Here is a 16,518-nt window from a genome sequence, read left to right as displayed (position 1 = left end):
GTCCAGTTGCCATTTTGCTCTTAAGATTCTTTAGATCCAGAAGCTACGTCTTTGATCTTATAGCCTTTCACTAGATTTAATGTCAAAATCAGCTTTTTAATTAAACCAAAAAGGAAGGGTATTCACCTGCAGCTCTTGCTGTTCTGACAAGGGGGGAATTCTGGCAGTTCTAATGTTGTTTTTAATAATTTTAATCAAACATTTTTTTCTTCCCTCTCTTTTGAATCTGTGAAGACCTGAGTATCTGACAGTTTACATGTCACAAAGGGTGGGCAATCCAGGCTGTCTTTCTAGAAAAGATGTGACATTCCAAATGTGAAAGTTTAGAAATGGGAGAAATGTCCCTTATTTCTTCCAGTAGTAATTGGTGGTCCTAACGAGTAGCTGAAAATACTTGTGTTAACTTGTGACTTTTATCTAGCTCATGTAAAACATCTTTTTGTAAGTAGTTAGTCCAGTTCCTTTACAGTTGTACTGAAGTGCAACTTGTGGAGCCCAAGCGATCTAAAAGATCTGTGTATATATATCTGCCATCATCTGTAATGTCTGTTCTTTGGCATATATTCTCAATAATGAAATTTGATTACAGGTCTTAGCGATTTTCAAAAGACCTTGTGCATGTGGTTTTGACTTTTTCCTACTCTGCTCTCATAAGACCCCACTTAGAGTACTGTGTACAGTTCTGGTGTCCTCAATATAAGAAGGACATGGAGCTGTTGGAGCAAGTACAGAAGAGACCACAAGGATGATCAGGGGGCTGGAGCACCTCCCATATGAAGACAGGCTGAGAAAGTTGGGGCTGTTCAGCCTGGAGAAGAGAAGGCTGCGTGGAGGCCTCATAGCAGCCTTCCAGTATCTGAAGCGGGCCTATAAGGATGTTGGAGAGGGACTCTTCATTAGGGACTGTAGTGGTAGGACAAGGGGTAATGGACTCAAACAGGGGAAGTTCAGGTTAGCTATAAGGAAGAAGTTCTTTACAGTGAGGGTGGTGAGGCACTGGAATGGGTTGCCCAAGGAAGCTGTGAATGCTCCATCCCTGGCAGTGTTCAAGGCCAGGTTGGACAGAGCCTTGGGTGACATGGTTTAGTGTGTGGTGTCCCTGCCCATGGCGGAGATGCTGGAACTAGATGATCTTAAGGTCCTTTCCAACCCGAACTATTCTATGATTCTATAGTTTTTGTTACTGTATCATTAAACACCTGTGTACAACAGAAAAGGGATTATAAAGCTTTCACTTTTCCAGTTGATTTTTCAAACAAAGTTGGGGGAGTAAAGACCTCAAATGCAGAGAGTTGTGTTTGTGGCATTAGTTTGATTGTTGAGCTTGTTTCTCTTTGTTTCATCTTTTATTCCTCTACTTGGTTGTTCTTAATTATTTCTGTATGTCTTTGGAGTTGCCATTGGGTTGGGATTTTGTTCCTTCTAATTAAAATAAGTCCCTTTCTTGTATTTTACTAAATTCAATGTATTTAACCTTTTGTTTTCAAGGTGAAAAAGAAAACTGTCTAATCAAAGAGCAAAGATGCAGAGCACTTTGAATTACCTCTGGCTGTTGTCTGACATCCTAGGGCAGGGAGCTACTGCAAATGTTTTCCGGGGCCGACACAAGGTTAGTGAGGAATTGCTAATCTGAGTAACATGTAAAACTGAATCTTTTTCATGTACAAGTCTTGCCATGAAATCAACCAAAAAGTGTTCCAGATTTAAGCCTAAAGTAAATATATCTTTGCTAATATTAATTCTTAGCTTTTAATTGTTAATACTCATCCAATGAATTGAGTTCTATACAGTAATTTCCAAGGATTTGTTTCGAATATTGTACTGTTTGTCCTTGTAAAATATGAAATATTATGAACTATTCATTCCTCTGTTCTTTGCTTACGAATTTAAATAGCAATGAAAGTCTTAATCAATTTTTATTACATTACATAATATGTTTTTTTTTTCTTTGTTAACTTCTCTTTTCATAGTTTTTCCCTATTCTTTTAAACCCATTGTCTTGTGATTTTTATGATTTTGGAATATTCTTGATATATTCTTAACATATTATCCTATTGGATGAAGTTGCTGTTAGTGTCTGGCTGTAAGTCAATGCTTCATACATGTCTACAACACAGTGGTGTTGGCATGTCTTGGTGACATGCCATTTGAAATCAGTACAAAATACAACATTTTCGAGGAGTTTTGCCATGCAAATGATATACTGATTTGTATGTTGTAACCTGAGGGAGGGGCTAAAATGACCTTAAGTGTGTAGGTCATTCTGTTCCTATGAACTTCATGGTATGTCTCACAAAATGAAGATAAACCTAGTTGTGGAAGTAATGTTCTCTTACAGTAATGTCAGTCTGTGTGAAATCGGAATGAAGTTATGTGTCAGCTACAGTGCTTTCTATGTTCCACATTTAACCATGAAGCAACACTAAGGAATAATTCAGCAGTTAATGTGCTTTTCTGTGCGAGTGGATTTCCACACAGAATTATTCCCCTATAAAGCTTATGTTTTCATGGTTGCATCTCTCATCAGCCTTACTAACCTGAGTGTGTGACCTGCAACTTGTTAGTGAGAGAAAACTTTTATCTGGGCACCAGTAGTGCATGCAAGTGTGTTGCGTAACTGTCCTGGGTTCAGCTACAGCAGTCATTTTTTCTCCTTCTTAGTAGCTGGTGCAGTGCTGTGTTTTTGACTTTCAGTCTGGGAACAATGCTGATAACACCGATGTTTTTAGTTGTTGCTAAGTAATGTTTACTCTGACCAAGGACTTTCTCAGTCTCATGGTTTGCCAGAGAGGAGGGGAAGCCAGGAGGAAGCAGAGACAGGACACCTGACCCAAACTGGCCAAAGGGGTATTCCATACCACAGCACGTCATGCCCAGTATATAAACTGGGGGGAGTTACCCGGAAGGCCCAGATTGCTGCTCGGGTCGGGCTGGGTATCGGTTGGCGGGTGGTGAGCGGTTGTGTCCTTTTCCCTTGTTATTCCTCTTATCACTATTATTGGTAGCAGTAGTGGTTTGTATTATACCTTAGTTACTGGAGAGCTGTTATCTCAACTCGTGGGAGTTACATTCCTCCGATTCTCCTCCCCATCCCTCCGGGAGCGGGGGGAGGAAGAAAAAGGGGGGGGAGTGAGCGAGCGGCTGCGTGGTTCCAAGTTGCCGGCTGGGCTTAAACCACGACAGTAACACACATGGTCTAAGCACAGGAAGGCTTTGTCCTTAGCAAGGATCTGTCACCCACACATCCGCTAATGTATGCTTATTCCTAGAGTGGTTGCAGGGAGGTACTTAGCCCTAAGAGGGACCAGAATTGCACTCTCAGCTGGTGCTGTGGATGCCTGAGCATGCTGGGGCTTAGTCCCGCTTGAGAATGGAAATCTGACTGAGCTCATGTCTGTGCTCATGTCACTTATTATGTGGGTTTGAATTGCTTCAGGATTTTGCATGAGTGGTATATAGTGCCTGACACTGCCTTCTTTGAGAAAATAAAATACTTCTTTATGAGCATAAATGGAACAATAAAGAAAAAGAGAGCAGTGTTCAGCTTCTGGAAGTTGTCTCTTAAGCAAGTCAAGATTCTTAACTGTAGCATGTGTGTGTCTCTTAGTGATTGGTGCAAGTGGCCTACCTCTTTCTGAAATTTTATTTTTCAGCTAAGTTTATGGGTCATTCTACATGTGTAGCCCTTCTTTATGTTAACTGTCCTTTGTTTCAAAAAACACTTAGATTTTGTGGGCTAACATTGAGTTTCCATGCTTCTAATCTATGTTAAACTAAACCAGGATATACATAATTTTTTTTAGTAGAATCTTAATTTTCACCTTACACAAAATACTATTTTGAACTATTTGTAATCTGGGTATGCTCATATGCACAACAGAGGATCTCGGAATGCTTGGGTAATGGCATATGTATGTTTACAAGCTTATGCTTCTGTTTGATTAGTAATCTGTTTGTTCTTAACAGAAAACTGGGGATTTATATGCTGTCAAAGTTTTTAACAGTATAAGTTTCCTTCGTCCTGTGGATGTTCAGATGCGAGAGTTTGAAGTATTGAAGAAACTAAATCATAAGAACATTGTCAAGCTGTTTGCCATTGAAGAAGAGGTAATGAATCGTAGTTATGATCTGAGGTGCATGGTAGTAACCGCAGTAACTGTCTTTTTGCTTTATCCTTAACTATAGAGGATGAAGATACATTTTTAAAGAATGGTAACATATATGATAAGTACTCTGACCCCACCACCACTGGTTTTTTGTTTTTCTTTTTTTTGTTGTCATTGAAAGAATATGCTTGCACAGGTTATCGTTCTTCAAGGCCATCTTGAGAAGCCATTGCCCTAAGCTTATCTTGAATAAGGATTTTTAAGTTATCTACATGCATTAATATTTAATACATACTGATAGTGGGAGGTGTTTCAGTAATGCTGATAATTTTATGCTTTTGCTTTGCAACCAGCTACAATAATGGCATAGGAAATGTAGAACTGTACGTTAATATGGATTGCAGTAGGTGTGCTGAAATTGAGTCTAATCAGTTGAAATGACCCAGATGCTGAGATTAGTAAAGAGGAAAAAAGGACAGTTGCTGCTCTCTGCTCTTCTGTGCTGTAGTTTTTCATTTGTCCACCTATTAATACTGTTGTCAACCCTCTAAGTGCCTAGAACTTGAGGCTTTCTTAGATTTTTCCCCCATCTCCAAGTTAGAATATATGAAACAATATAAATAAATAGCCTACACTTCATTTGAAGATCTCCAGAATGCAATTTCCTATCTAGTTACGGATTTTCTTTCATATTTTTTTAACTAAGATCCTGTGGTTATATGTAATTTCTGACATTGTTTTCACAATAGTCACAGACTTTTTTTTTTTTTTTTTCCCCCAGACAACAACTAGACACAAAGTATTAGTTATGGAATTTTGTCCATGTGGGAGTTTATACACAGTTTTAGAGGAGCCCTCTAATGCCTTTGGTTTGCCAGAATCTGAGTTCTTAATCGTTTTGAGAGATGTGGGTATGTAGACTCTGCTTTTTGCTCTTTGCTCTTTTTTCTGATTTGTTGACTGAAACAAACTCATACCTTTTTTGTTTATCTTGAAATGGCAAGAGATGAGGAATTTGAATGACTGAACTAACTGAACGAATTAATATGGTCGTATGGAGTCCTGTCTTTTACGTCTCGTTGGTGTAGATAGCTTCATTAAGATGCCACTTCTGTTTAAAGCATTGCTATAATTCTTTGTTTATTTCAACATTATTTGTCACATGTTGGACTGATGCCCAGTGACAATTAGCATGGAAAAGTAAATTAAAAAATAATGATGTTTACCTCTGTCTGCCTCTTATAAAATTTTCTGTTGTTACTTTATGGGAAAGATGTTGCCAAGAGCAAGAGATACTATAATTTAGCTGATTGAAAGAAAAGAAAGTAAAAATGTTTAGAATATTCTCTGGTCCTGGTCTTTTCGTTAATTGAGTGTCCCTTCTCATGCCCATTTCCCAGTGAGAAAGTAAAAACATGCATCTTCATAGTCTCAGTTACAATTCAGTGCTTATGCAGTCTGTGTCAAGATGTATACATAAATTCTGTATTATCTCTTTTTTCTTTTTAATGGAAGTGGCTGGGATGAATCATCTCCGGGAGAATGGAATAGTGCACCGTGACATCAAACCAGGCAACATAATGCGTGTTATTGGTGAAGATGGTCAGTCTGTTTACAAACTGACAGACTTCGGTGCTGCAAGAGAACTTGAAGATGATGAACAATTTGTTTCTCTCTATGGCACAGAAGAATATTTAGTAAGCCCATATGATTTCACTTTCTCTTGAAGAACTATTTGAAGCCCAGGGCCCTTTGTGATGAGAATTGAGTAGGTGAAGGTTGGACTGTTTGGAATTAGTGCTTAAACCTTTGTTTTATAATTGTTTTTACAACTTTAAACCTTTTTCACCTTGGGTCATGCCAGTTCTTCTGCTGATCTGAGCACAGTAGCCTTTAAATAATTCTCCTCCATTGTTGCCTTATGTGAGAGGAAGAACAAGAGCATTTTAGTTATGAATGCCTTTGCCTTTATCTCTGTAGATATCTTTCACTTTGTATTTGAGCTACTTGCATGATGTTAAATGTTAAGTTTCACTTGACACCTTAGTTAACTGAAGAGAAGCAGGCAGAAAGGCATCAATATAAGCATCTTAGGCCTAGTTTTCTTCCTGCCGTGTTTTCCCACATGCAGTATTGTAACTGATACTCTGCTCTGCTATGGTTAGTCTGTGCTATGGTTTCTCTTGTTTCAAAGTCATCTGGAGGAATACTGGCTTTCACTTCTTTTTCTTTAGTGGTGGTTTACTCTAGTAGTCAGCATTTAGCTAAAATTTATTTTTGCAGACCTTTAATAAAAGATAACCATCATACGTAGGAACGCTTTTGTGATATTCTGTCAGAATAACTTAAGCAAATTCTTTGATACAAGGTAACTTTGCTGTTTGATTGAAGACCTGAAAGTTCAGAATGGCAAATTATCTTGCTGTGAAATGATAGATTGGTGTTTTGTTCTTTATATTGTTCATAAAGCAATTCTAACTTCTTTGTGATTTTCCTGCTTTTTTTTATCTTTAGCATCCTGATATGTACGAGCGAGCAGTTTTGAGGAAAGAGCATCAGAAAAAGTACGGAGCAACAGTTGATCTGTGGAGCATAGGGGTGACCTTTTACCATGCTGCAACAGGGAGCTTGCCTTTCCGACCCTTTGAAGGACCTCGTAGAAACAAGGAAGTGATGTAGGTAATTTAGAAGAAGAATTTTATCTGTTTGTAAATTAAGTCAGTCTGTGAAATGCTTTTTATCAAAAATCCTACGCACATGTAGTAAACATTAAAATAGTGAAAATATTTAGGAAAAAACATTCCTTAACTTTGTTGTGGTTTAACCCCAGTAGATAGCTAAGCATCACACAGCTGCTCGCCCACTTCCCTGCAATGGGATGGGGGAGAGAACTGGGAGGGTAAAAGTGTGAAAACTCGTGGGTTGAGATAAAGACAGTTTAAGAAGAAAACGAAAACCACCAAGCAAAAAAAACCCAACAAATTCCAAACCTCCACCCCTAAACCGAAAGGTAAACAACCCAGAAAAACAAATGATGCAAAAAATCCCCAGTTCCTCACCACCAGCCAGCTGACGTCCATTCAGTCTCTGACCATCTGCCAGCTTGGAAATTCCCCACTCCCAGCTTTTATTGCTGAGCATGATGTCATGTGGTATGGGATATCCCTTGGGGTCAGCTTCCTGTGTCTCCTTCCAACTTCTTGCCTGCCCCCAGCCTACTCACTGGCGGGCAGTGTGAGAAGTAGAAAAGGCCTTGATGCTGTGTAAGCATTGCTCAGCAATGGCTAAAACATCCCTGCCTTATCAACACTGTTTTGCTCAAATCCAAAACACAGCACTGTATGAGCTGCAATGAAGAAAATTAACTCTGTCCCAGCCAAAACCAGTACAAACATTCTGCTTCAACAAGGATTTTACGGTGTTGCACTTTAAAATCTGAATTAAGCATCAGAGCTCCCCCTGATGTTTTTCCACACATCTTTCTTTCGCCAAGGTACTGGGCTGGGCTGTTGTACCATGGTGTGTATCACTTGGATATTCAGGCAAAATTATGGCATTTTGAAACAGATTTTCAGTGCTGCAAATTTTTATTGTCTTTTAAGTAATTGTCTTCGAAGGCAGTCTTGAAATGCATGCACTACCCGCAAGACTGACTTTTTTTGAGTAGCATGGCTGTGGACTGTGGCTGAAGGTAACAGGAATAGCTTCTGAATGGAAAACTGAAGTTGTGTCTATGATGTGCTGTTTGGAATTTTTATCTGTTTTGCCTTAGTCTAGTTCTATTTTATTGTTCTGTGTGTTGCATTTGAAAAATAAAGCAAGGTGGTACTTGGGAACTCTCATAGGCCAATAACATTTTCATCTTGGTACTCCTTGCAAAGCTGACTTCAGTTTTTTTAGTTTAAGGAACTGCCCATCCTGTTGATTATCTCACAGGCATTGTTGTTGTAACTGCTTGAAAGAGAAGCCAGGAACATGTAGTTTGTATGTGCCTTGTCCTCCAAAAGGAAAAAACAAAAGTGAAATTTTCTATTGCAAAAAGTCTATTGCTCCTGATTTGTTTCATGAGAAATTTGAGAAATACTAGCTTGGTCAGTACAAAGGTAGACAATGCCAAATTGTATCCAAATTGCTAGATGTCTCCAGGCTAAATTAATTTCTCAGAGTCCGTGTTCTGTTCTTTCACTATCCCCAAGTCACTTTGTGTGGCTAAATGTCATCTCTTGCCATGGAACATGTTAGAAGTTAGTCATGTAAATGCCTAATTTGAACAGCCTTGGAAATCTGACTCTAATTCAAACTTTAAAAAAGAAAAAAATTCAGCTTCCTTCAGTGATGCCTGAAATTGCTAAGTTTTTCTCAAACTTAGGAAGACAAAGATATTTCTCCACACATCCTAAAGTCTTTAATTTTTGTTGTTTACTGTTTTAGCACCACTCTGCCAGCTTGTAAGTGAAGCTTCCCAGTTATTGCACCACCTACAAATTTAGGCGAACCCATTATTTCTATTTATATTATTGATGACTCTCTGAGGATCAGTTACCAGACCTATGTATGTATAAGAGGTAGTAGTTGAAGTTTGTATTATTTTTATAATGTATCACAGGTATAAGATAATCACTGGAAAGCCTTCTGGTGCTATTTCTGGAATACAGAAAGCAGAGAATGGACCAATTGAGTGGAGCTGGGAGATGCCTGTTTCTTGTAGTCTTTCAAAGTAAGTTGGAACTTCTCACGAAATGTTTCAATGCTACTTCATTGGGCTTTTCCCAATTATTCTCTCAATTTATTCTCTCAGAATAACTTTTCCCAGTTATTCTCTCAGGATTGCGTCTTTGGAACAGAGATCTGACTGCTGCAGTTGTTTTCTTTGAACTCTTCAGTAGGTCAGTACACTCTACTTTTAGGTTATCAAGTGTTTTTTCTTCCTATCCACCCAAGTAGTTTTATGGCTGCTAATTTATAAATGAGCACCTGAGAATCTGAAGTGGTGTGAGTGGAAGAAAGATTATTATTCTATTTTCTCCACCCTCAGGAAAGAGTATGAAGATTCATTCTTCCAAAAATGCAACTTCAGACATTACAAAGATTAGGCAGTAGGAAGGAAATGATAAGAAAAGACAGTTCAGAGACTTGCATTTTTGCCAGGGATTAAAAAAAATCACATCAGCACATTTTAACATCTTATGGTATCTTTTACATTTTTTTTTCATCTGCATATGTCATAATCCTCAGTAGGAAGAGCCATGGAAGATCTAAGATCTCAGTATGATCTTAAAATCACCTCCCATAACCCATTTACCTATTTATCTTCCTGAGACTTCCTCAGTACTTAAAAGTTACTGCTCTTTCATGGTAAATGGAGAAAGAAATTGTTCTGTGAACAGGCTCTAGAAACAAATGTTTCTGAAAGCCAAATACGGAGATCCATAAGGGTGTAGAGTGAAAGTCTGGTTTATATCAATTCGTTAGTTTATAGTGTGCAGAACTTACAATTGATACATATTTTTCATTTTCATGATAATGCTCAGTTGTTTCCTTTTCTTATTCCATATAATTGAAGTGCTTGAAATAATAAAGGAAGCAGACTTCTTTAATTAAATGTCTGTTCACAGTAATATTTTCAAGTAACATTTAAACAGTATTTACTGTTATAAGTTTAGTACTAAAGTGAGTTTGAGTACAGCATCCACTGACCTCTAATGGGGCTGTCAGTCAAACCGTTTTAAAGCAAGCTCCAGTGGCTTATAAGCACACTGAGAGCCCCATTAGAGGTGTGCATAATGTTAAAACTTTGAAGAGGTTGTTCATGATAACACAGGAGTGGGATCCATAGAGTTTCTTGCAATTCAGATTTACACTCATGAGTCAAATGAAGTGTTGCAATTGGTTACAAGGTGAAAAGATCCAAGTACATCCAAATTGTCTTTATGTCTTCCTGATGTCCTCTAGGGGTCTGCAAGTACTGCTTACACCTGTCCTTGCAAACATTCTTGAAGCAGACCAGGAAAAATGCTGGGGGTTTGACCAGTTCTTTGCAGAGACGAGTGACATACTGCACCGAATAATAATCCACATCTTTTCGGTACAGCAGATGACCTTGCACAAAGTTTATATTCACAGCTATAATACGTAAGTGTTCTTGTTCTCTATTTTCATTACTTCGCTCTCATTCAGGCAAATGGTACTGTGAGCTCAGATCACCACTGTTACAAATCCAGTAGCCTTCCCTTGGCAGTTTATCTGAGGGAGCTTGTAATTCTGCTGTACAGTCACAGTGCATAGAAGCCTGTTGATCAAAACTAAAAGTAAAATCGCTGAAGGTCAGATCAATTGATCTTAAACTTGATCTTAATCAATGACACAACACAGACTTAATCCTTGATCTGTTACAATGTGTATGTTCTTAATGGATACCAACTGATCCCATATTTGTATGTTACTTACCGACAAAGTAGTTTTCCAGAGACTTGTGTTCAGCTCTCACTTTTCTTATCTTGTCCTCAAGAATACAAAATGTGTGCATCAACTGTGTCTGACTTAAAACTCCCACAGGGGCTCTGAAGTTGTAACTGGTACAATTTAGGATCCTAAGTTATATGGATTTCACTTTACGGTCATTGAGTGCTGATGTTAAAAACAGTGAAGTCTGATTTACAGTTTGGTACCAAAACCAGTGTCTTTTCTCTACCATACTTCAGATAATATAGAGGGTGTGTCATTCTCTAATATGTGAACAGTTATTTCATAAAATGTGTAAATATAGTTCTGGCCTTTTTAAATTTTTCTACTGTGTCATTTTTGTTTTGAAAGAGGCCAAATACTATTTTTGCAGAGAAATCTTGCCTGGAGCTCAAACTGCTGTGCTTTATTTTTTAACATTAATTATTATTTACTTTCCTGATTATTTGCATACTAGTTGTAGTATTAAGAAGTGATAGTGTGCTAGTGCTGCACAGGAGGCAAATTTGTCCTTCCTCTTGGTGTGTTAGTTCTTTTGTGGGAGGTTTTGTTGGTTGGTTGTTTTTGGGAGGAAGAGGTTTGTTATAAATTCTTATGCCTAGTATTCATTGATTGCTGGTAATAAAACACCAGAGTGTCTTTGGTTTTCCTTCTTACTCCTGTTTCAGAGATAATCTGGCTGTCTGTTAGCTTACAGGCTGAATTTAAGGTGTGTGCTTTCTGAAATGTAAAACCCCAGACTTTTCTCTTGGAGAAGCCATTCATCTCCTTTGAAGAAATGCATATGCCTGAGAAAACAAGTATGCTTCCTTCCTCTCATCTAGTGCTGCCCAGTGCAGAGCAGTTTTGTTTACACAGACGTGCTATGGTGAAAAATCAGAGGTAGAAAGGGAAGCTTGATATTTTGCAGGAAATAGCATTCATTTTTGTAATAGAGCAAGTGTGAGCAGTGTGCTGCTTTTTTTTCCTACTTCTAAGTCAAATGCTTTATGTGTCCAACCAGTTCTTCATCAGAAGTAAAAGACATTTATCAAAGTAATGCAAAATCTGAATTATTGAACTGTTGCAATGAGTCTAACTACTACTGAATATATTGTTTGTATTATAGAGCTGCTATATTTCATGAGTTGGTCTACAAACAGACAAAAATACCATCTCAGAATCAAGAACTGATATATGAAGGTCGGCGTTTAATACTGGAGCCTGGCAGATTGGCACAGCACTTCCCCAGAACAACTGAGGAGAATCCTATCTTTGTAGTAAGCAGGGAACCTGTGAACATTGTCGGATTAATCTATGAAGAAGGTATATGAAAGCCATTTCCCCTTCCTTATCTTCTGTGAATAGATTGGGTTATTTAATTATTATTTTATGGCTGTTATGTCTTAGAAATAGTGTTTGAAAGTTTTCTCTTTTGATACCTGAAGTTCTAAGAATGCAGTTGTTCCCCCTACACCCCCCTTTTTTTTTTATTCTCCAAAAATGCTGAGTATCTGGCATGTTTGTTCCTAGTGCTGGAAACCTGAGCATCTTTGTGTTAAGTGGGGCCTATGGAGTACTGAAATGTTTTGAAGTGTGACACTTTTAGTAAGTAGAAAGGAAGATTACAGAATGTAATTCAAAGGTGGTTCTTTTGTTCCATTACTCACTAAGTGGAAATTCAAGTTTTGCATTTTGTTTTATTTTTTTTATTTTATTTATTTTTTAATGTCATGAATGTGGTTAGCCTTTCAGTTAATAGAGGAGATCTTAAGAACTTACCTTTGCTTGGAACATAAGGTAATGGCATAACAGAAAAAGAAGAAATTAAGTTCTTGCATTTATCATTGAGAGGCTTATATAGGGCCATGTGCCAGACCCCTTTTGTGTAAGAGATGATCTGGGGGACATGCCTGCACTTGAAAGGTCAGTGTGCTTTTGTCGGCGTTTCCTACATACTGACTGCTCTGACTAGCTGACACTCACACAGAGGTGCTGAAGAGTGTGGGTAGGTGAGCTGTTTGTGGGAGGATCAACAGGACCTTTGTATTGTGTCAGAGCTTTCTGAAGGAGTCAGTGAGTGTGAGAACAAAGTAGATTCAGCTGATGGAGGCTACTGTAGATTTTAAAAAGCCATTGCTGAAGTTCTGCCCTTACAAGTCTCAATGAAACTAAGTAGCCTTAAGGTAAGAGGGAACAGTCTCCCACGTGGACAAACATAGAGCTGAAGAACAGAAATAAATGGTTGGTTTATCTCAATGGAGACATACTGCTAGTAGAGACCTACATGAAATGCGTGCTGTGAAGCATGTTCAAAAAAGACTCTGGAAAAGGAAGAGAAGAAGTCTGCTGAAGATACCAAGTTACTTAAAGTCTTTAAGACAAAGGCTGGTTTTAAAGTTGTGCAAGAGAACCACATTATATTGAAAAGCTTGGCAGTAACAGATTAGATGAAAATCCATGTAGATATGCATAAAAAGAGTGTACAGCATGGGGAGGGGAAACAGTCTGAACTTCTGAAGTCTCTTGTAGAAAATAAGAAAATACAGATGTTTCTTTTATGTTTCAGTTTTACTTCCTAAAGTACATCAACGTTATGATTTGGATGGGGATGCCAGTATGGCTAAAGTGAGTAATTATGATTTTGATTTATATATCTGTCTCGCATAATGATACTGAAATGAAAGCTACTTGATATTCAGATGAATAATGTTAAAAATAGTTTTAATAGGCTAGCTAGGATTCTGATTGACAAAAGTGTATTTGTTAACAAGGGCTCCAAAAGTATATTAAAGCTATACTGTGTATACAAAATATATTTGTATATTAAAAAACAAAACCAAACCTAAAACCAGCCTTCTAAATTCCAAGTGCTGTGTTACTGCATAATTCAGTGCTTGCAGGGAAAGGAGACAGTCACTTTGGAGTTATGAAGTTAGCTAGAGGATTCATAACATCCTATCATGGTGCAAAACTTAATGTAACAAAGATAACTTTCCGCTTTCTTTCAGTATAGAGGAGTCTCTAGGACTCTGCAGAAGAGTGGAATTTCTTTTGCCTCTTGCAAATTTTCAGAATCTGTGTGAGACAAGTAGAAGATGTTTCATTCTTTGGTCATTTTTCTAGAACTACTGGATGGATGCATTGCCATGCCTTGACTTTATGACCACCATTTATGCTATATCTATAAAATACTGGCTGCTGAGAAGCCTTGTGTTCAGGCATGGTAGTCCTGAAAGCATATGTCTCTTTGAACACCAGAAGTCTTTAAAATTAATGAAGAGAAAGTCATCAGTTGATATTAATGAATTAAAATATTGTAAATTATAATATCTGAAACATTGTTCACAATTCTGAATAAATCAGCAAATTTCTAAGTGGAATTAGGTGAATGAAGAGTCCCTAGCCTTAGAATTTAAAAATATGCCATTTTTACAAGTTTCTTTTGATGCGTGTGTTTAATTCCTAACCTACTGAAGAAAAATGTACTTGTGACTTTCCAGAAATGAAAGCAAATCCTGAGAGTAAGTGGTGTAATTTTTGTTTATAGAGACTTATTTTCATCCCTAACAGTGATTGATTGACTTGAAACAACTGTGAAGAGAATGCCAGATTAGTACTAATGCTTGCTTTTTCCACCAGGCAGTAACGGGTATCGTATGTTATGCCTGTAGAGTTGCCAGTTCCTTGCTGCTTTACCAGGAGCTGATGCGAAAAGGAATACGATGGCTAATGTAAGCAACTGATGGAATTTCATTGCACTTACTTCTTTTTGTAAGAAATTGAGATATGCCTTGATATTCATTCCATAATACTGTGATCTCCCAGTATCTTGGGAAGTTTTCTTCACTCCTTGAACATGAATAGGCTTTCTGATTATTTTTTTTTCCTTCTTTCTGTCATTGAGGAAACAAAAGTAATTTTTTCTGACAATAAGTTTTAGGTATTTGCAATTTTGCTTTCTTTAGTGGATAATTTCAGTCTAACCTCTGATAACATGGAGGTACAGTTGGCCAGCTTGCACAAGATAGTTTTATAGGAGGATTATACTAATGCATCTATAACTGATAGCAATTCTTACTAGCAGTTACTACTGTAGGTATATTATTGTATTGCTGATTGCTGGTAAGATGGCAGTTGAATGCTTTAGCTACAGATTATTGCTTCCCTTTTTAGTGAAATAATCAAGGATGATTACAATGAAATGGTTCACAAAAAAAACGAGGTGGTTATCAGGCTGGATTTCTGCAACAGAAACATTGAGAAAGCTGAGAAAATGTGAGTAGAAGCACTAAACTGAATGCATTGATTTTTCCATTATCATCTTTAGTGACAGTGGTATTTTAAGTTATGTTTATTTTCAGGGGTTTTGCATATAAAAATAAGTTCGAATAAGCAGGGATTTGCTGATGGCATTGACTTAAGCAGATTCAGTATTATGCTTTACTCAGAGCATTTATTTTGTGGCTTAACCTAATGGGAGCAAATAATTACTATTAAGTAGTAATTGTATGTGTTCTTTTGCTCATTTCTTCTCTGACTCAGCTCATCTGCTGTTGTTGACTTCAGAAGCTATAGTAAAGCCTGGAAAAAGGATTGAGTAGCTTTCCTTCAGTTAGTGTTTTAGTGCCTTTGTCACTGAGTTTGCTTGTGTGTGTTTATTAAGGGTGACTTTTAAATACTGCCCCTTTCACAGCTTTAAGACCTTAGCATTTCCTGCATGGAAGGAGTTAAAATGTTGAAATATAATACAGAGCAGCTGAAAAAAACCCCAAACCCAACAAAAATAAAAAACTAAAATCCACAAAACAAACCCCCCAGAAAACATCAAAAACCAAAGCTACATTAGGATATCACTAGATCACAGTGATATCAACATCACTGTGGGATACTGGACATAGGGATACCAAAGGTAAACTGCACAGGGAATACTACTTCTGTCATTGTTTTAAGTGCCTGGCTGTTATGTTACTTTTGTTTATTTTGGTGAATTCAGAGGGCAGAGGTCTGTATCACAGAATCTCACTGTTGTCCATATGGACCCATTTAATTTGTTATAGTAAAAAGTTTTTTAGAGCACTTCCTTTAAGACTGAAAAAAAAAAAGAAAATAGGAACTGAAGAATTGTTACCTTTTGGAACAGAAAACTTCGAGGTTTCAAAGAACACAGAAGACACATTTCTCTTGTTTTCTGTTTCAAGGAAGCAAACGTTTTCCAGTGGTCAGACTCTTCTGCCCTTCCTTTTTCACTCAAGAGCTGTCTGTAGAAGAGATTGCACCATCAAATTCTCCCTCCAAGTTTCAGTTATTCTCTCTCATGATGTTTGTTTCATCTCCAAGTCCCATGCAATGCCCAATTCTCAGTCAAATTTTTCTCCACTTTTTAAGTGTCTTTTCAGTGTCTTGTTCAGTCTTCCCACAAACTAGCATTAGCTCCATCTTTAAGGTGTGTTACTTTTACACAGTCTTATACAAACTCTACGTAGGTTTCTCCTATGGGTATTTGTTTTCCTATTCAACCTACTGCCAGGATCCCCCAAATGCTGTCTTGGTCATGGGATTCTCTAAACTTGCTTCCAGGCCACTCTGAAAATGCGGATTGATTGATGCATACATGTTGGAACCATTGCATTTGCAGAGTAGACTTAAGAATAGTCTGAAGCCATGTTAGAGCTGCTGTGCATTGTAAATTGAACATCTTGTGTGTAGTAATTGTAGATACCCAAGGATTTGTCAGATTTGCTGTATGCATGCCAAACATGTACAAACTGACACACCTGGGCTCTAGGAGATTTGCTTAAAAAAAATACCCCAAACCAACCAACCAGTAAAGTTAGCAAAGCTGGTAACTAGCAGGATAACAGGACACCTCTGTAGCCTAGTTACAAATCATCAGGGCTGTAATTGCAACTCTTCTTGAAGCCAGTTTATGTTAGATGACATAGAATCATAGAATAGTAAGGGTTGGAAG

At 37.7% G+C, this 16,518-nt stretch overlaps 1 protein-coding gene across 1 annotated transcript; it reads left to right on the top strand.

The window, feature by feature from the left end:
• Positions 1-1,497: 1,497 nt before the first annotated feature.
• TBK1 (TANK-binding kinase 1) lies at positions 1,498-14,825 on the top strand (the record flags this gene model as incomplete). The annotated part of the gene is made up of 11 exons (XM_010014393.1): positions 1,498-1,609; positions 3,967-4,107; positions 4,888-5,017; positions 5,622-5,803; positions 6,621-6,781; positions 8,713-8,823; positions 10,059-10,238; positions 11,677-11,873; positions 13,117-13,175; positions 14,190-14,281; positions 14,724-14,825. Coding segments are annotated over exons 1-11 (1,442 nt in total), but the record flags the coding sequence as incomplete, so codon positions are not given.
• Between the last annotated feature and the right edge of the window lie 1,693 nt (positions 14,826-16,518).

This window comes from Nestor notabilis, unplaced genomic scaffold (genome assembly GCF_000696875.1).
Source record: "Nestor notabilis isolate BGI_N333 unplaced genomic scaffold, ASM69687v1 scaffold21115, whole genome shotgun sequence".
Classification (NCBI taxonomy): domain Eukaryota; kingdom Metazoa; phylum Chordata; class Aves; order Psittaciformes; family Psittacidae; genus Nestor; species Nestor notabilis.
This window is presented reverse-complemented; position numbering and strand designations above follow the sequence as displayed.